The sequence below is a fragment of the Panthera leo genome, chromosome D1 (genome assembly GCF_018350215.1).
Source record: "Panthera leo isolate Ple1 chromosome D1, P.leo_Ple1_pat1.1, whole genome shotgun sequence".
NCBI lineage: Eukaryota > Metazoa > Chordata > Mammalia > Carnivora > Felidae > Panthera > Panthera leo.
Genome location: NC_056688.1, coordinates 16,252,446 through 16,272,484, shown reverse-complemented (window position 1 = coordinate 16,272,484; position 20,039 = coordinate 16,252,446). Strand labels below are relative to the sequence as shown.

Below are 20,039 nucleotides of genomic sequence, written 5' to 3'. Positions count from 1 at the left end.
GAATGGAGGAGCTGAGGGAGGCTGGGCCCGTCACTCTGCCTTTGCCAGACTCGGTGCTCCCTCTCCAGATTAAGACCCCAGGGTGGTCCGAGCACGCTCTAGGTCAAGGCAAAGACAGTGAAGGGAAGCTGTGGCAAAGGAGAAGACTGGTGATCCTTCCTCCTCTCTCCCCAACCCAGCCTGCACCTCACCTTGCCCAAAGCTGTCCCAACCTCTTCTGAAGCCCTCCAGACAAACCTCCTCATTTCTGGTTCTCCTCCTCAAACCAATCCCAGGGGCCCCGGGCCCCCCAGCAACCCCATTCTGCTCACAAGGGACAGAGGGCAGAATCCATTCTCCTGTACGTGTGCTCGACTGTCCACATTAGCCAGAGCCCCCTGAGCTCCCTGCGCTATCTGGGGAATCCTGGCCCCCACCCAGCTCAGAGGCCATCTCCAGGACAGCTGCCCGGAGCCACACCCGGCCCCCGAATGCACACATACGCACGCATGCTGATGCATACAATCACGATCACACAGTCGGCCCAGGATAAAGCCAGGGGCGACCTGTCCTGTTCTCTTTCTCTTCCCTGCCACCCACATTCCCAGATGATCCTCACTGGGCCAGGGTGAGCAGCTCCCACCCATTTGTAAAAGACCAAAAAGAGGGGTGCCTGGGTGGCTCAGTCAGTTGAGCATCCAACTTCGGCTCAGGTCATGAGCTCAAGGTTCGTGAGTTCAAGCCCCACATCAGGCTCACTGCTGTTAGCATGGAGCCCACTTTGGATCCTCTGTCCCGCCCCCCGCCCCCCCACCACCACTACTGTCCCTCCCCTGCTCGCACTCTCTCTCTTAAAATAAAAAAAAGTTTAAAAAAAAGAAGCAACTTTTCTAAAGAACAAGGTGCTTTTCTAAAAAACAAGCCTTAAGAAGACAGGCGTCTTGAATTCCAACACGGGCTCTGCCAGAACTTGCTGTGTGACCTTGCACAAACCCATTCCCCTCTCTGGGCCTCAGCTTCTCATCATTAAGACTCGCTCCTCAAACTGAGAGGTGCAAGACCTCACCGTAAAGGTGGTGTGTTTTCCTACAGCTTTGTTATCATCAGGTAAATAACGCAAAACTTAACTTACACGTTAAAACAAAAGCTGTGTTACAGAATAAAAGCAAAGTTAACGTGCATCTGAAATAAAGCCTTAGAGACTTCAAAGAAAGTTCTTCCAGGCACCAGACCCCTGAGATCTAGGTCACTAAGGTGCATCCCGGAAGGAGAAAAGCTTGAGAAGCCCAGGCCCTGTCCAAGGGCCCCTCCCGCTCTGCCAGCTGGCCTGCCCGCGCCCTGGCAGGGACCCCGCCGTGGACGGCGGCACCCTCCGGGGCATCTGCTCACCAGCCTCTCCATCTCCTGCTCCCAGAGCCGTTCTTGGTGCTGCCGCCGGTGGTACTCCAGGAGGTCGTCCTCGTTGTCACTGATCTCCGTGATGCTATTTTTCCGCTCCCGAGTGACAGGCACCCGCAAGTCCCCACTGGACAGCTTCCTCTGGGCACGGGGGCTCTGGTGGGGCGAAGCCCCGGTCAGAGAGCCCAGACTATAGGCTGGGCTCAGCCTGCCACTGAAGCTGCCCTTGCGGGGTGCCAGTGACTCCCCGAGCGTGGGTGAGGGGCTCCGTGTCCTACGGCCCCGTGCCCCCAGCGTCAGGGAGAAGTCCTCCGGTGACGCCCCGTGGGCTGCCCAGCGCCGGGCCCGGGGACTCTCCACCACTTCCCTGCTTAGCTTGGGATCTGGCGTAGTCCTGGTGGGCATGGGGGAGAGAGCCCGTCGCGACAGAGACGGGCTCAACGGAGGGAGTTCCCGCATGCTGTCCAGGCCCCGCCGGCCCAGGCGGGGACTCTCAGGAGGCTGCAGGGTGCGGGTGGCTGACCCATCTGAAAATGTTCGGCCCACCAGCTGGCGTGAGGGGCTGGTTGTCAGCACCCGCTCGGTGCCTGGCAGCTCACGGAAAGGGCTGGGAGGGCGGTCCTGGAGGGTGCCGATCTTGTTTCGGGGAGCAGGGACCGGAGGCTGCAACTTGGGGCTTCCAGGAATGCTCGTGGGCTGGCTTCGGGCACCGGAAGCTGGGTATTCACTCAGGTTGATGGCCACCACGGGCAGCTGCCCACCCAGCCGGGGGCTCTCGGTGGCTCTGCGGGCCTCCGCCAAGACAGTGGCCGCGGGGCTGTCCGTCAGCAGACCTCGGAGACCGGGGCTGGGAGGCCTCTCGTGACCCCCTTTCCGGCCCAGCCGGGGGCTCTCGGAGGAGCGGGCGCCGCCCGGTCGGGACTGTGGGGGCTGCAGGGCCAGGTGGTAGCTCGAGGAACGGGCAGGCACCAGCGGCGGCACGGAAGGTGCTGGCTCCTGCCCGCTGGGTGAGTGGCTGGCACAGCTCCCACTGCTGGCTGGTGAGGAGAGCGGAGAGAAGGCTGGAGAGGTGTTCTCATAGCTGGAGCCCACAGACATGGCACCAGGGCTGGTTGGCGGGGACAGCAAGTAGCGCCCACCGTTAGCCATTGGCGACAGTGGGGAAGTCGCGGCAGGCTTCTTGCCGGCCGCTCCGGGCTCCTCTAGCACCAGCGAGTCCATGATCTCCTGCAGGTCCTTCTCAATAGAGCTCACCAGGGAACTGTGGCTGGCGCAGGCAGAGGGGCCCCGGGTCGCGGGCTGTGGCGCGTGGTTCCCATTCACCAGGCTTTCCGATTCTGCGGATGGGAAACGCAAAGGTGCCTCAGGCCCTGGCCTCCAACCACCGGGGAGCTGTACGTGCCCAAGAACGAGGGAGGCGATCTGCCAGCTCTACCACTGACCTGCTGCACGACCGTCAATCAGCTGCCCTCGGTTTCCCTGTCCGGAAAGGAAGGGCACGGCTCTAACGCCTCATGACTTAGGACAGAGCTGGTAACGATGCCAGGCACTTCTAGGCCCAGTTATCGCGGGCTCACCCCAAGACCGGGTTCCTCCCTGCCTTGGTTTCCCTCCCAGATCTCTCCTTCAGGAAGGGCAGATGGACATTCTATGGAGGGGATGCTGTGGAGCTGGCCAGAAGTTCGGGGTGGAGGGTCCAGTCTAATAGGACATTAGGACCTCCCAGCACAGCAGCTGAGACCCAGGAAAAACCACAGGCCAAACCTCCAGCGCTGGGCAAGAGGTGTGTGCCGTACTGCTCTGCCCAATCAGAGGCAGGGAGGGGCCTGGCACTGCTGGGTGGCTTCTGGAAGCCAGGCTGGCCAGCCACTAGGGGCGGCTCGGCGCCTCCGATCATGAGCCCATCAAGCCACGCCAGCAAGAGCCTGCCTTGGCCCTGCCCCAGGCCTCATCAACCAACCAGGAGTCCCAGGAACGAGTGCCCGCAACAGCTGAGGGAAGGAGTGGCATGACAAAGCTAAGGGAGAGCGGGTAAAGCTAGCCAGGGAGTGGGCTGGGAACCCGGGCTTCTGAGGGGCTCACCAGACACCCATGTCCACCTGTCCCAGTACCACACTGACACCTGTCATCCCACGGCCATCTGAACCCTCGTTGCAAAGCCTCGGACGGGAGGCTCACTGCCAGCCTCCTGGTCTACACCCCACCCCACCCCACCCCCTAGGCAGCTGGGTTGAGGGGGGTGCTGTGCTGGTTCTCTGGAACAATCACCGACTCTCCTCTGGGGATCAATAATTCACACAAACTGCAGCTGTTCCGCTGAGTAATCAGCTGGCATGGCCTGGGGGAGGGGCAGGGCCCAAGGACCTAAGCGCCGGCAGGTGGGACCCGCCAGCAGGGGTTCGACCTAATGCTTCCTTCTGCCCCCTCGGGCCCCTCTCAAGAGTGAGGTTCCCCAGCGGTTGGCACATGAGGTTTAGGGTCCCAGACACCGAAGTGGCACCTTCCAGGGCAGTGGGGCTGGCAGAGCCCTCCGTCCCTTGGGCACATGATTCCCCAGTTCCAGCCAAGCGGCACTTCTTGGATCCCTCCCAGTAGCCAGACCGCCTGGCATTCTCCACCAATGGCCCATGGCAGGTGGCAGCAAGCCCAGATCATGGCCATTGTCCTGCCCTGACACTACGAGCACGGCTGGGATGGGCAAGGAGGAGGACTGTCCAGGAGAGCCACCAACCCGACCCCCCACCCCAAGTGGGCATCTACCTGAGCCAGGACTATAGGGGGGCCCGGGGGCCCGGCCCCCTGCCGGAATCATACTCTTCATCCACTTGGCTTCAGCCGGGTGGTTAAAGCGGAGGAAGGTCGACTGACCCAGGCACAACATACAGCCTGCAGAGAAAACAAATGCTGAGAAGGGCAGAAAGGGCTGGGGTCCGCCTCACCCCGCAGCACGAGCGGGCTCACCCCGGGCTCCAGACAGCCATCCCCACCTGCACTCACAGTGTCTACACGCACCACGCCTGACCTGACAAGCACCAGCAGGGCTCCACAGCACAGGGCAGAGCAGAAAGAGCTCTGGTTTATGGGTCCCAAGATCTGAATATCCTGGTCCTAACTCTTGTTACTGGTTGTGAGACCTTCAGGTGAAGATCCTTCACCGCTGGGTCCCGTTCTGTCATTAGAAAAGTGAGGACAACACCACTGACCTTGCAGGGTTAAAGGGACAATGTCTGCGAAAGTGTTCTGTGAAGGGAGAAGGTCCTTCGGAGAACATGGACGCTCATGTCCCCCTTCCCCAAACTGTACCAATGATCCATCTATCTGCCCCTTGGGTGGAAAAGTCAGTTTCAGGGGCATCAATTTCCAGGATCAAAAAAAAAGCTCTGAGAGAGGGGACAGGGAAAAACCGTGCGTCAGTCAGATGCCCCTCCGCAGGAACCAGAATTTGCTTCCTGGCTCCAAATCCTTACCATGACGTGGCCGGGGAGAGCCACCACCTTCCTTCTCTCCGACAAAGCACCCTCTGGCCTGATATCTTCCTGCTCCTTGGTCTTCCGCGGAATCTAGCCAAGCCTAGGGCCAGTGGGCCCTGCCTCAGCCAAGCACATTCCCAGGCAGGAGACACAAGCCCAGTCCTGCCCAGTAAGGGTGACTACACGGAGAGGGGAGGCTATGTGGAAGCCAGAAATGTAGCCAGGGGCACCAAGAGCGTGCACGGCGGCAGGTGTGTGCAGAGGCTCCTGAGCCTGGCTAACGGGACTCCTCCTCCTCCTGGCCACACTGCAGGACTCCTGCGAAAGATGCTACGTTGGGAGAGCCCTGGTGCTCTCTCCAATCACCCTCCCGATCTGTCCACACCGCTGCGCCCAGCCTATCTACCCAATCTGGTGCCACTTGGCACCCCAAGCTTCATGCCAGTCTGCGCTGAGACTGGCAGGGAAGTCTACATTCCTGGACGCTGAGACAGTTCAGTTCAGGCAAGCCACAAGGGCAAGGGGCATCCAGGCCACGTGGATACCATGGCAGACCTCCCACTGAGCAGCTCGGGAGCCTGTTGCTGGGACCCTAGGCATTGCCGAGGCAGGCGGCGAAGGGGCCAGTAGGCTGAGAAGCCCACCACAGGTAACCATAGTGGACAAAGCCACCCACTTCTCTGGCACGCCCAGAGGCCCTCCCAAACAGGCAGGCACCAATAATTCCAAAGACTGACGGGTGGTTAGGAGAGAGGGGAGCCTTCCCAGACAAGCCGCCAATCAGGGATGCTGATCCCGGAGTAATCATAACCGGAATAAATAATAGCCAACCACACTTCCACCTAATTACAACCACAGCTGTTTCAGAAAGAGCCCTGCTGGCCCCTCCCGCTCCTCTCAGCCCTTTAACAAGCTAATTAATGATGAGTTCGCAGGGTCTAGACAGACCCACTCAATCCCAGATTGATGGGGGTGGGGTGGGGTGGGGGAGGATCTGGAGGCCGATTGCACAGCCCAGTCTGGGACGGAGGTGGGGAGTCTGAGTGGATTCCGGCCCATCAGAGCCAGGCCCACCCAAGAAGGCTATGGGCACCCAGGGACCCTCAGCCCTGGCTCCTGTGGCTGAGTTCCCTGCCCCCTCCTCTGCCCCTCAGCCTCCTCTGCGCAGGGGGTGTGGCCTTGCTGCCTCTGGGCTATAAATAGGTGATGCCAGGCAGGAGAGCTGGATCTGTATTAATAGAGCAGGCAGGAGGGCAACAAGGACTGAGAGCAGCCCAGCTCCTGCCCAAATTAACTTTCTATTTGCACTCAGGGGCCCCAGGCATTGCCCCAACTGGGGTCCCTACTGCCCCCAAGAGCCTGGAGAGCCTATTTCTGGGAAGAAACCTCCTCTCTGTCCGCTCCTGCCCCGTCAGCCTACTCAGGAAACCCTAGAACCTCTTCTCATCCAGGCAAAGTTGTGGTCCGGCCAGGACCCAGTGGGGCCCAGGCCCAGCTGTGTGTGTGCAGGTGGGTGGGGAAGCTGCACATCTGGAGGGAAAACAAGGCAAAGAAGAGGGCGGATCCTACCTCTGAGAGACACCGAGGGGATGCACCACACACACTCTCTCCTACAAGCTCACACACAGACACACTCCCAGAAACACACACACAGGCATACGTGCTCACACACTCCCAGGGCCACAGTCACTGCTCAGCTGGCCACACCAATAGAACGGACCGGCCAAAGGGAGGCTGGGGTGAGGGGAAGACGGGAGGAAGGGCCCCCAGCCCCCCCTCCCCCCCCCTTCCTCTCAGCCCCCAGCACAGGCTTCCCCCATCCTCCTCGGGACCCCTCAGCCCCTTCCGGAGGCGGGTCCGTGGAGGGGGCTTCCGAGCGAGCGCCGAGGAAGATGAAGTCTGGCCGGCGGAGGAGTGGCCCCGAGCCCAGACCTCCCACTCGGAAACGTGCAGGGCACACACACAATCGTCTCACACCCCCGAGCTCGTAAAGGGGAGCCAAGGGCCCCGCTCCCCTAGTCGAGCCCCCCATCCCCCAGACGCCCCTCCCAGCCCGAGCCCCCCGGGCGCCCGCTGCCTGCGGCCGGCCGGGCGGAGCACTCACCGCCGAACCCGGACCTCAGGAGCGCTGGCCCCCCGCTAGCTCGGGCCCTCGGGGCTCCCGGCCCGCCCCGGGCCTGCGAGGGGGCGGGCCGACCTCCCGCGCCGCGGGGCTCGGGGCTCGGAGCAGCTAGCCACCAGGCAGCCAGCCGCCGCCAGGGCCCGGGGAGGGGCGGGCCGGCCACCGGCGGGGGAAGGGAGCCAGGGAGGGAGGGACAAAGGAGAGGAGGAGGGGAAGAGGAAGTGATGGAGGAGAGGAGAGGGGAGCGGGATGGAGAGGGCGGGGCGGGAGGATGCGGGCGACCGGCGCGCGGTGGGAGCTCCGCGGGGCGGGTGGGGGGTGAGGCAGGAGCAGAAGTGGGGACGGGGAGGAAAGGTAAGAGGTAAGTAGAGGTCAGAGGGTGAAGAGTCCGGAGGCAGGAGTGAGGCGAAGCAGGGTCGCCCTGAGAGCCCCCTGTGGTCGGCCTCCCGAGAGGCCCGGGAAGGGGCCAGCCCTGGACCCGGCCGGCAGGTCACACCCTCTGGCCTCAGATCCCTTATCTACAGAATGAGGTCGTCCTCAACGACAGCAAAGGTTAAGCTCTGACATTCCATGGCTCCCAGAGATCCAGCTAGGTCAGGAGGTCCAGCTCTGCCCCTCCATCTGCCACGGTGACAAGGTCACTCTTGGGCCGGGAGTTCAGGCCAAGGCAACCCTCTGTGCAGTGTGAGCAGCACTGAGCCCAGCTCCGGTCTGCAGCCGAAACACCTGCTCTTCTGCCCCTGCTCCCCACACTCCCAGCCCAGCCCAGCCCAGCCCAGCTCACCCAGAGACCCAGGTTGGACCAAGGCACTGCCCCTTCCAAGCCAGCCCGCTCCCCTGGGGCTCCAGAAGCCAACCCCACCTCGTCCCCACCACCACCACCAGCTGTGCTAGTCTCAGCAAAGAGCTCTTCCACCCCAGCGAGGTACCTTCCCATCTGGAAAACACAGTGCCACCTGCCTCTGGAGTCCCCAAGGGCAGGCTGAGCTTCTGCGCCAGGCAAGTACCCACCACCCAGCCTGGGCCCCAGCGAATTCCTCCTGTTCCAGGGACCTGCCCTCTGGACACCAGAACCCTAAGGGACACACTGTGTCTCTTAGCCACACGCTATGTGCTCAGAGCTCACACGGCCTCACACACATTCCCAGGACACTTGCTCAGTCTCGCAGACCCCACCTTGGCTGTGCACACTGAGTCGCACAAAATCCCCAGGTAAACACACCCTGTCTCTCACACGCGCTTATTCTCACCCACACAACACCCATCTTAGTTACACACTCATTCAGGCACAGATATCCTTCCACTCAGTCCCTGGAGAGACTCTGAAATCAAAGTCGGCCTCCATAGAGAAATAATTGAATGATTTTTCCTCCCTCGCTAAACACCTACCCACACGGCCATACTGCACATACGCACACGTGTGTATCTTACTCCCCTTCTGAAGGAAAATGGAAGAACCGTATAGGGTCAAATGCAAAATAGGGGGAGGCTTAAAAAAAAAAAAAAATCTCAGGAAGAATGATTCATCGGTCTGGAAACTGTGACGGCCAGCTGGACAGACCCAGACAGACACGGAGGATGCCCGCCAGTGAGAAATAGGGCAGGAGGCAGGCACAAAGAAGTGAGGAGCTAGGAGCCTTTGCTTTTTCTCTCCCTCCTTTGAGCTTTATTAGGCAAGACCTTTATCTTACAACAGAGGACAGTTGGAAGCTTCAACTCCCATTTTACAGAAGGAATAACTGATAACTGGATGGGAGAGGAAGAGGCTCCGTGTCCCGGATCCCAGAGGGAGATAGCTGGATAGCCCAGGAATCCCAGACCCCAGTCACGTGGCAGGGAGCGCCCCCTGCTGGCCATCACGCAAGCCTCTACCCATCAACGAGGGGCTTAGGGAGGGAAAGGGACGTGGAGACAGGGCTGGCAGCGGAGGCTGGGAGCGGATGGGGACCTACTGTCTAGACAGCCTGGGCCCTGAGCTGTGTGGCTTTCTGGGTCCTCCCCTAGTTAGTCCCCTCCCGGATCTTTCATGTGGTCTGGCACTGTGGTCCCAGGGTGGGGCAGCCTAGACCCAGATTGAGATTCCTCCTTATTTCCTTGGTCGCATTCCCAGCCCCGCCTCTTGCTCTGTAGAGAAGCGGGCAACGTGAGATGGGCCAGAACACCGGGTATGGAGGTGGAATCAGGCTCTTGCTCGGCTCCCTCGCTTCATGCTCCCGTGTCCACAGCTTTGGCAAAAGGCCAGCATCTGCTCTCTGTGGGCCCCCCCACCCCGCCCCGTCCTCCCCTGGCCCAGGCATCGTCCTGCTGGAAGAGCCTGTCACTGCCATCTCTACTCATCATGACGTGTGCCTCTCCAAGTTGCCTATGGCTGGGCACAGTGCCCAGAATGATGCATCTAAGTAAAGCCTGGCCCAGCCAGAACAGGCTCCTTGTTTGTTACTTGCAGGGTAGCCCTCTGTTTTTCAAAGAGGAGGGTCCCCTCTACAAGGCTCTATCAGGGGAACAAGACAGGGAAAATGATCCTCTTGCACATATGCCCACAGACAGGCACGGGGCCAACGAGTTCTCAAATACACCGAGGAGTGCACACACGGACACTTCGGGACCATCAGTCCTGAGTTCACCCCTGTCCCCCACTTGAACACTCTGATCCATAAACACAAGGAAAGACACAAACAGAGATACACAAGCCCGGAGTCACAAACACATCCGGAGATATATAAACACACTCCAGTCACACAGACACACAGAGATAGCACATGCACCCCCCGAGCCACCCAGTTTCCAGGGAAACGCACTCCCAAGAATGTCCGGAGTGGGGCCAGGCAGGGCTGGGCTTGGTGCCTTGCTCCAGAGATGAGACAAGGAAACCCTCAGCTCCCGGAGCCCAGGGGAGGGGGAGTGCTAGGGAGAAGAACACCCGTTCCTTTGTGCCTCTGCCTACCCCTCCCCAGGCTGCCAAGCTCCTGAGACAGGCGAGCCCAGACAAGAAGGCTATGGGTGTGGGAGGGAGCGAGAGGGAAGGGGTTTAGGGTCAGAAGCGAGTGGGAGGGTTCATACTTGGCAGAGTGGGCTTTGGGCTGGGGAAGACTTAGGGGTCACCGGGGCCACAGGAAATGCCTAAGAATTCCATCTTGACCCAGGCCCTCCCTCTTCTCAGGGAGCGAAGTGATGCTCTGGGAAGACAGAGCAAGAGGGGCCTACAGGGCGCCCGTTCCTCGACCCTGCTCACAACACGCGGGGAAGGCTTTTCTTGCCCATGGATACGGGGGCTCTGGGGCTGAGGGAGTGAGGGCTGGGCTCTCTCTCTAGCTTTCTTTGAACCCTGCCCCTCCCTCTCCTTCCTGCTCTACTGTCTCACTTCCACACACCCACATCTTGGGGAAGATGTCCTCTTTGAGATTTAACGGGACTGTCGGGAGCCAGACGGCATCATAGCCAAAGCCCCAATTTATGGGGGTTCCTCCTCTCATCTGGAGTGAGACAACTTGAAGGCCTCGGAGGAGGCAAGGGCCTGCCGCTGGGGGACCTGCTTCCCTGAAGTCAGGTGTGCCCCTCATACTCGCAAGGGCGGGAAGAGAGGAGTCGGGCAAGGTCAGGTCTCCTGGGTCAGCTGTGAAGGGAAGAGCACCTAAAGAGACCCTAAGGGATGTGAACACAAGGAGAGAGGGAAACAAAGGAACGAGTGGGATTCCCACTTCGAGGGAGCTGCCGGCCGGTAAGAGGCGAGAGTCCCCAGAAAACAATGCCAGGACCTAAGTGCTGCTCGGAGCGAGGCTGGGCCCAAAGCTCCCATCCTCACGGCCTCTACCCCCTACCCCAAATCTGCTTTCCTCATTCCCCTAAGGTGATGATTCATTGTATAAATTGATGCCCAGGGCAAACACACCTGGTCTGTCAAAGTGCCACCTGGGCCAACCCCTCAACCGCCCGGTCACCATGGTGACTGGGGGCCCGGTTTTCAGAGCTACCTAACAACAGAGTGGCCTGCTGCTTTGGGAAGCAGGGTGGTAACCATATTCATGACCCAAAAGCTACCGTCAACAGCATTTTAACAGGAGTGAGCACGTCCTCCGATTTTTGCCTTCACGTTCCACCTTTGCTCCATCCCCATCAGGGGGGACTGTCCTCCTCTGCCCCCCTCTCCCATCTTCTCAGAACACCTCCCTCTCGGCATCAGGAAACAATGCCATCGTTCTGCCCACTGCTGCACCCGCCGCAGTCCTCTAACAATCCCTACTGACCTCTGTATCGGGGAGTCCCCCTGCCCTTTGGAGGCAGTGATCAGAACCTCTGCTCCCCTCCCCCGACCAGGTGTGGAGAGGCAAGCTGGGGACGACCAGAGAAGAAAAGCAGGTTGAAGACAGATCTGGATGCTACAGGGGTTTGGGATGTTGTTTAGGCACATCCAGAGGCACCTAAGCACCCCACCCTCTGTGTGGCCACTCAGGCAGTTACCATGGCAACCACCACAGCAGGCTTCCCCCCCCCCCCCCCCCCCGGGGCACCGGCACCTCTCCGGCACCGGCTCTTAAACAGAGACCACCTCTGGTTGGGGGCGTCAAAGCTTACCCTGGGTGAGCCGGGTGGGCTGCCGGACAGGGAGCCCGTCGATACTGCAGGCATTGCCACACGGGTAGAGGGTGAGGGTGCCCCGCAGGTTCTCAATGTAGCAGTGCTCTGGAGCCAAGCCCGGACCCTGCAGGGAGATGTCCCTGGCCGCAGAGCCAATCACGGTCTTCCCTGAAGACAGGAGGCAAACTGAGTCAGAGGGCTTGTCCAGGTCGAGGAGGCAGGGATGGGGCAAGGAGGGTGACAAAGGAAATACAGTTGGACCTCCTACTTCACAAAGGATCGCCGCCTACTGCTGGCCACCCCTCTTGGGCCCCTGAGCCCGGTGGACACAGCCAGTGGCAGGAGCTCTCGGTCAGGCAGAGGAAACTCTGGCTCAGAGACGGGAGGGCACAGAGGATCCAGGCTCCACAGAGAAGGGGAACTTCTTTTCTGCAGACGTTCCTTTAGTCCCTCCAAATCCTTCTCCCCAAGTCCTTTTCGTCCTTCACCAAGCTTCCCCTTCTTTTCCTCCAAATGTGCCATCTCTCCGTCTTCTCTCCCTCCTTTCTGCACCTGCAACCCTTGCCCCCACCCCCTACACTCCCCTCTCCCCTCCCTGCTGCAGCCTGAACAGCTCCCCCTGGCAGAGCCCCTGGGACCGGTATTTGGAGAATGTGGGGAATGTAGTATCACCCAGGCAACAAGTGCAGAGAGGACCGGCAGAAGCTGCAGCGAGGCGGTGAAGGGGGCTGTGCCAGGGCCTTATCTTGGGAGGTCTGCCCCCACTCCCATCCCTCCATTCTCCACAGGTAGCTTCTCCCATGCCAGGCACTGCCCTGGAACGGGGAGGGCGGGGGCGGGGGGGGGGGCTCTCTTCCTGGCCACGCTGGTTGCTAAGAGCAACGTTCTCTCCTGTTTCAGTGCTCTCCTCCTTGTTTCTAAACTGATCTTGAAGCCCAATCATGGAGCCAGATTATCCACCAAAGAAGGCAGGCAGTCCGAGAAGGCCAAGACAAGGGACACACGCTGGTGGGGTTCGGTAGCATGGCCTCACATTTGGGAGAGGCAAACACTGAGGACACCTGGTGGAATGTCTGTAAGGATGTGGGGGGTGGCAGGTGGACCACCCGTCCAGACTCACCTTCCTCCAGCGGCAGAAGGGTGATAGCTGTGCTGAGCCGCCCACTGCCCAGGCTCACCAGATGGGGTTTGTCCGTTTGCACCTTCAGCCCTTTGCCTGTCTCGATCAGGTCCAAGGGCCCTTTCTGCAGGTAGTAGGGGTGGGGGATGAGCATCATTAGAGACTTCAGGCCTCAGACCCTGGTCCCAGTCACACTGACACTCTCTCCAGGACTGGCCCTCTCCAAAGGGCTCTGAGGGTGTCGAAAGGCTTAGCGCAAGATCTTGCACGGAGCATTATTACACTAAATTGCAATTAGATCTGAATCTAGGCCACTCACTCGTCCCACTGGATTTATCTCAAGTCTTGGCTTAACTGTCCCCTTTGTCTATTAAGACAGAAACAAGGAGAAAGTAAGGAGAGCAGGGTAGGAGAAGGGGGTGCTGCAGAGGAGGGCCAATGAAGACTTGTCCCTGTACGCTTGTCCGTGGCGATCTACTTGGCTAACGCTTGCCTCTTGAAACTAAGTCACAGTAGAGGGCAGGGGCATGGATCCAGGAGGGACACAGCCCAGGGTCAATCTGTAAAATGCTTCCTGACTTCCAAAGGGTATTTTCTGGGTGAACCAATTAACCTGATTCAGATAAAGACTTAGCTGTTAATAGGCTTGGCACCTGGGGAAGGGCAGAGAGGAGCTGCTGTCCTCATCCCTGGGCTGGGGCCGCAGGTGGGTAGAGAAGCGGAACCCATTCCCTCCAACAGCCCTCTTGCCCCTTGGCCCCGACCCCACTCACCTTGACCATTGCTTGGGTCCTGCATCCAGGGCCCACCTGGTTCCTACTAAGAGCGTCCATGGTCCTGGGGCTCCAGAGCTCCTGGGGACACAGTGGAGAACAGGTGTAGGTGGGGAGACCAGGGGAAGAGAGGGAAAGGAGCAGGCTCTGTTGACCAGGTTCTTAGGGCGGGGCAGCACCTGCTACCATCGTTCGATGCAAGTTAGTGCCGAAGAAAAAGTGGAGGCGGCTCAGGAGCTTCCTGAGGGAAAGACAGTGCCACATCTTCAACCTCACCATGCCAGTCCTGACCCTTGACCATGAGCACAAAGAACCCTAAGAGGGCCCAGCCTGTATTTCTATGCTTTCTAGCCTCTGACACCCAGAAGCCAGGCCTTGGCAGTAGAGGACCCTTAGATGTCTGGAGCCAGAGTGGGGAAAATCTACCTCAATGAGGGAAGCCAGGCCCAAGGAACTCACTCTCCCAGGGACACTGGTAGCCAGAGGACCCCCAGCAGGGCTGAGTAGGAGCACCGTCCCCCGCCCCCCCCCACCTTCCCCACTTCTCCTCTCCCTTTGTCTCCTTCCCCCACCAGGAGTCCCCGCAGAGTATTCTTTCTTTCTTTCTTTCTTCCTTCCTTCCTTCCTTCCTTCCTTCCTTCCTTCCATGTTTATTTATTTCTGAGGGGGAGGGGACAGGCAGAGACAGAGGATCCAAAGCATGCTCCACAGTGCTGAGAGCAGAGAGCCAGACGCGCGAGGCTTGAACTCGCGAACCATGAGATCATGACCTGAGCCAGAACCAAGAGTCCAAAGCTTCACCAACTGAGTCATCCAGGCACCCCTCAGCAGGGTGTTTTCTTAAAGGAGACACAACAGGAAAAACTCAACACTTCCTGTCACCTATATATTTCAACTCCTCTTCCCCAGAAAGCAATCTCACCCCCAGACATTCAGAAAAAACAAACAAACAAAAACCCTCAGTGGTGACTAATGCCCAGAACACAGTTTTCTAAGGTTCTTAACTTGATCTGGTGTTGTAGGAGGCTTAGATCCTTAGAACCAAGGTAAAGTAGATTCCAGGGCCAGAATGAGAACTCTTCCCACCCACCCACCCCTTTCTCCCTGGCTCACAATTTTGGTACCAGAGAAATGTGTGGGACCTTTGGTTTCTAATGTGTGCCCCATGCCCATCCCCTGATCATCTGGCTAAGGTGCGAAAAAGGTCCCATTTGCTGCTGAAATGTTACTGGGGAAAACTGAGGCTGTGGCTGAAGGTAGGAGGGAGACCCAGGAAGGCAGGGTTTCCCTCCACTTTCTCTTCCGGCCCTTGACCAGGACCAGGTGACTTGGAGAGGAAGTGGGGGCAGAAGCCCAGCATTCCAAGGAGTGTCCGACCCTGCCCTGGCAGTGGGAACCAAGGGCCTCAGCCATAGGGTTACTAATTTTACCCTCCCAGCTTCCACCCTTCCGGACCTGGACGGCATCATGTCCGTCACCATTTCCACCCAAGCTGGCGGAAGAGAGACCGGAATAGTGCCTGGGGCCCACCCCAACTCTGCCTGGGAAGAGAGAAGGCAAAGGCCATTAACCTACACCAAGCACCGAGCTGGCCTGGCATCTCCTCAGGAGATCTGGCCACGGGGAAGAATTTCCAGGGTCAGAGTCAGTGGATTTCCTTCCACTTAGGGAAATCCCTCCGTGTTCTCTGCGGAAGAGAGGTGAGAGTGGGTTGGGAATGGAGAGTTTACATAAAAGCGGGGGGGGGGGGCAGGGAGGGATGTAAGAAATAAAAAATAAATAATGGTGAAGGAAAGGCATCATCCTTTAGTGAAAAGAGGTTCAGACTGGGATGCAAGAGCCTTAAATTCTAACCCTGACTTTATTAGTTATTAGCTGTGAGATCTTGGACAAGTTACTTAAATTCTCTAAGTGTCAAGTCATTCTCTATAAAAAGTAGAATACTGATTTAAAAAAAAGATTGCCTGGATTAGTGCTTGCCTGTGGCTAAGGGTAGAATGGGGAGTGACTATAAATGGGCACAAGATTTCTTTTTGGGGTGATGGAACTGTTCTTAAACTAAATTGTGATGATGGCTGCCCAGCTCTGTAAATATACTCTGAAAGTCAATGAAAGGTACACTTACATTAAGGGATGTTATGAAATATACATTACACCTCGATAAAACTGCCTCAGTTTTTTCATCTTTCAAATTCGCCACTATCACCCAGTTAGGCGGCTGGGGATGTGTTCATTTATTTACACCAAAGAATCTCAAGTAGAGATAAAGACTGTAAAGGAATAAGGTTGATGGCGAACAAGAGTGATTAGAGGAGAGAACGGAATAATAAAGCGAAAGGAGAGGGAGAGATAAGGGGAGAAGTGTAGGGAGGGACCGAGAAGATAAGAAAAGATGTAGAGATCAGCAGGTTCGAGGCTGTGGCCCCAGCTCGGAAACCTAATCCAGGTGAAGTGGAAAGACACCAGACCAACGCGTCCCAGCGGCACCCAGGCGGCGCTTTGACAAAGGGGCTGGGCTGAGCCGCGGCGCGGGGAGCCGCCACCCGGGGGCGCCCTCTCCTCGGACCCCACCCCGGGCCGGGAAGGCGAAGCGGCGCTGCGCCCGGGGCGCCCCCACCGCTCAACCCGCTTCCGTGGACAGAGCTGCCCACTACCCCGGGCAGTAATTACCCACTCGGAGCGCCCCGCCCGGTCCCACTGCCAAAAAAAGGCCCCTGCGGCTCGAGGCCGGCTTCTGGGAAGGAGGAACTCGAAGAAGGCGCCGCGGTCAGCCCGGGCTCTCTACAGCTCTCCCGCACCTCCCGGGACGCAGGGGGTGGGGGGTAGAGGCCTGGGAGCCGGAAGCTGCCGTGCAACAAGGAGGACCCCGTGGCGGGCGAGGCCCGGGCTCCCGCAGGTGACCCTGCTCAAGCCCGGCCCCTCCGGCCTCCTTGCCCAGCGCGGACGCGCGGGCTCACGGGCCCTGAGGGATCAGCCAGTCCCCAGCCCTCTCCTCCGAGTGGGTGTCCAGAGTCACGGCTCGGGGGTCTCGGCACCCGAACTAGAGCGAAAGGAAGCCCGAAAAGATCTGCAACCAACAGGCACTAGAGGAAGTCCAAGCTCCAAATCAGGCCCGCGGGCAAAAGGTCCCGGGCTACTCCCTGAGCGCTAGCCGGGCCCTCCGCGGCGCCCCTGCTCGGGAGCTCCCCGGGGTCCCGGGGGGCCGCTCCAGCCCTCACCTGTGGCCCGGGGGGCCAGCCGAGGCCTCGCCCCGGGCGTCGCATGGCCGCGTCCCGAGGCCTTCGGGGCCGAGCTGGGACCCTCTCCGCCCGCCGCCGCCTTCGCTTTCCCGACGCACATCCGCCTTCGAGGAAGGGCCGCCGGCAGGGGAAGGAGTCCGGACGGGAAGGAAACTGAGGCTGGGAGCCCGGTGGGTGGGGGCAAGGGTGGAGTGTGAAAAGACCGGGGCGGAGAGAACTTGAGGAGGGGGAAATGAGGGGTCTGTGGCGGGACTGGGTGGGGAAGGGGAGACGCAAGGATGGGGGGGGGGGGTTGGATGAAAGACGGAGACTGAGCGATGAACAAAAATGAGAGCTGGGGAGATGGACAGGAAGGCAAGAAGTTGGGGGAACAACCCGGGGGACGCAGAGCTGGAGGGAGACGGAAGGACAGCGAGGTGGAGGGACTGGGGGACAAAGGAGATGAGACTGAGGACAGGGAGGTCGTCGAGTAAAGGGAACGACGGCCAGGGACAGCCCTAGAAGGTACAGAGGGCAGTGGAGGGGGAAACCGAGGGGGCGGGGAGACGGGGGAGGGGAAGGTAAAGGGGAGACTGAGCCCAAAAGTGGGGGCGGGATTGCAGGCGGTCACAGACGAGAGGCGGGAGTGTGGAGTGGGGCTCTGGTTCTCATGGAGGATGGGGGTATGGGGGTGCTGGAAAGCGCCGCTCTGCGAGGTTGCGGGCGGGTGGGACGGCCGCCAGGGCGCGGCTCCTCGCTGGCCCTCGGCCTGCCCTGCCCGGGGCCGCCAGGTGGGACAAGGCCACAGTGTTGGGCCGCCCCGCCCGCCGCGGACGCCGGACAAGCGGCCTTTCTTTGGCCGGGCAGGGAGAAGGAGCCGCTTGTTTGCGCAGCCGGGGAAAGGGGCGGCCCCTCCGACACCGCCCGCTCCCCGCGGGGCAGCTGCGGGAAGTGGGGGGGGGGGGGCGGTGCTGCGTGTGCACGGGAGGAGAGAGTGTGAGCGGCGGGATGTGCGTGCGCGAGGAGGTACTTGTGCAGGCGGGAACTGCGTGAGAGCGACGGGTTGCCGGAGTGAACGGCGGGCTCAGGAGTGCTGCGTGTGCAGCGCGTGTGGACTGCGGGCTGACGGCCAGGCGTGCGCCGGGCTGCCACACGTGCAACGGTGGCCGAGACCCGGGCTGCGCGCGCGGCGGGTGGGCGCGTGGGTGACGCGGGGTGGGGCGCGGTGCGGGTCTGCCGCGTGGGACGCCTGACGTGGTGGGCAGCGCGTGTTTGTGTGTGAGCGGTCCGATGAGTCAGCCCGGGAGCCTCCGGGACCGCTGAGCTAACGGGCCCAGAATGCAGCCCCGCCCCGGCGCCCTGGGTCCCCCGCCGGGCCGCGCGGTCCCCCGGCCGAGCCCCCCCACTCGCGCCAGCCCCGGCGGAAGCGTCTGCGGGCGCCTCGGCAACCCCGCGCCGGGCGGCCCCTCCCAGGCCCCGCCGCCCCCGCCCGCCCGCACTTCCCCATCCCGGAGGAACCCGGATGACTGGCTCAGCCCCCCGCCTCGGGGAACTCCGTTAGGGATTCGAATCCGGACCGCGCGGGCGTGGCAAGAACCTGGAACTCACTGCCCTAGGGAGCCCCATCTGGCCTCTTGGACTCCTAAAGATGCGGGGCCTCGGAGGAGGGCTCGGGAGGCCCCGGACGTGCCTCCCGTCTGCTGAACACATCCCAGAGTCCCTCCCCGATACCCACCGCCTCCGGGTCGGACCCCGCACACACTCCTCATCCATCAGGGCGGGCCGGCCCGGGACAGGAGCGGAGGTGGCCCAGGGGAGCCCGCTCCCCGGTGCGGTGCTCTCAGTCCTGCCGTCGGCCGGAGAGTGGGCGGTGTGCGGCGCGGGCGGACGAGACCCCGCGAGTGTCCGCCGGGCCGTCTGGGAGCCCACGAGAGAGTTCGGAGGGGGCAACGACCAGCGTCCCTACCGGGGAAGGGAGCGAGAGCCCCCTCTGGCGGCTGTGCGGACGGCGGCTGGCGAGGGCAAAAGCAAGCAGCTCGCAGAAAAACAGCGGAGCCGGCTCCGCACAAAGCCCCTTTAGGCCTCCCGCACTCACCTGGGGCGCCCCCACCTCCCCCACGGTTTCTTCTGAACTTCCCGGCCCAGAGCTGATCTGGGGGCTCCCGCCAGGCCCTGGGACTTCCCCTTATCCAGTCCCAGCCGCGCAGCCGGCGAGACCCACGGGCCTAGTGGGAGAGCGAGTCCTTACCTCGCGAGGGGAGAGTGGGACACCGGTTCCTTCGCCTGGCTGAGCCCGCCGCGGCCTCAGGCTCTGGAGGACACTGTTGCTTTTCCTTGGGAGCCCGCTGAGTGGGAGGAGAGCGAGCGGGTCCCGCCCCCCCCCCCAGTCCCCGCCCCCGTCCCCCGTCCCGTCCGCCTGGCCAGCCAGAGAAGACGCCCTTGTGGAGCTGGAGCCCAAGGTCCCCCCACCCACCCTTTCCCATAGCAGCACCTCCCCCCCTACTCCCCACCCCGCCTGCACAGCACCCGCTTTGTTCCTCTCTGCAGCTGGGCTCTCCACTACCATCAAACACACACACACACACACACACACACACGCACACCTCCGCCTTCCTCCCCTCCCCTCCGGACTCCCCCAGACCCTCCACCCGTGGGCCTTAAGGCTCTTCTGAAAGGGTGTTTTTAACAATCTCTCACTCTCTGCCCCCGCCCGCTTTTATTTATTTTTTTAACCTTAGATGCCTGAGTCCTCCATGGCTCCCGTGAACCTCCTGGTCGCAGCCCCCCAGCCTAGTCAATATCTCCAGAAAACGTCTGCTGAGGGGACCCAGGTTTACCTCCGGTCACCCCTCCTCTTCACCCTATCCCCGGCCCTACCATGAAGAGTTGTAAATGGGGTTGATAACCCTGCACATCCGGCTTCACAGATTTTTCTAAGGCTAGGTATAAGACATGTTAAAGTGCCACGCAAACCATAAAGTACAAACCTGAACTGAATTATCATCCTGCCCCCATCCAGGTAGCTCCACCCTACCGCAACCTGCTGCTTTACGATGGCAAGGCAAGCTACAGGCAGACAATTGAGCCCACCGTCCTATAGCAGTTTGGGTCTCTCTAGGAGTAGGGGCTTAAGAAGGAGGAAAAGGAGGCACTAAAAACCCGAGTCTAGAAACTGAGCCTGGTTGAAGTCATTCGTCATCTCAACCCCCGCCCCGAAATTCAACGCTGACAGTGGATCCTTACCTTGCAAAGCCAGCTCTTGCCCCGGGGGACTGACTTGGGAGGCCCTAGGGAGCTGAACTCGGCTAGGCTGAGCGTCTTCTACCTTGCCCTAGAGGGATCCCTGAGACTCTTCCTCTCCGAACAAGGGAGTGAAAAGCCCCC

The 20,039-nt window shown here is 60.5% G+C and overlaps 1 protein-coding gene across 16 annotated transcripts in view; it reads right to left on the bottom strand.

Annotated features, from left to right (window-relative positions):
- PHLDB1 (pleckstrin homology like domain family B member 1) overlaps positions 1 to 20,039 on the bottom strand; it is a 45,400-nt gene that overhangs the window by 25,196 nt on the left and 165 nt on the right. For 2 of the 16 annotated variants that reach the window (XM_042904500.1, XM_042904507.1), the window contains exons 1-6: positions 16,656 to 17,942; positions 13,438 to 13,518; positions 12,665 to 12,788; positions 11,542 to 11,712; positions 4,138 to 4,263; positions 1,369 to 2,714 (exon numbers count right to left, since the gene is read on the bottom strand). In XM_042904500.1, the coding sequence (XP_042760434.1) occupies positions 1,369 to 2,714; positions 4,138 to 4,263; positions 11,542 to 11,712; positions 12,665 to 12,788; positions 13,438 to 13,518; positions 16,656 to 16,700 (1,893 nt within the window). In that variant the 5' untranslated portion in view covers positions 16,701 to 17,942. Of the gene's footprint in view, positions 1 to 1,368; positions 2,715 to 4,137; positions 4,264 to 4,399; positions 4,519 to 4,844; positions 5,000 to 6,951; positions 7,019 to 11,541; positions 11,713 to 12,664; positions 12,789 to 13,437; positions 13,519 to 16,655; positions 17,959 to 18,390; positions 18,637 to 18,903; positions 18,984 to 20,039 lie in introns of those variants that run through there. The other 14 variants (XM_042904502.1, XM_042904503.1, XM_042904516.1 and 11 more) reach the window with 14 other exon arrangements.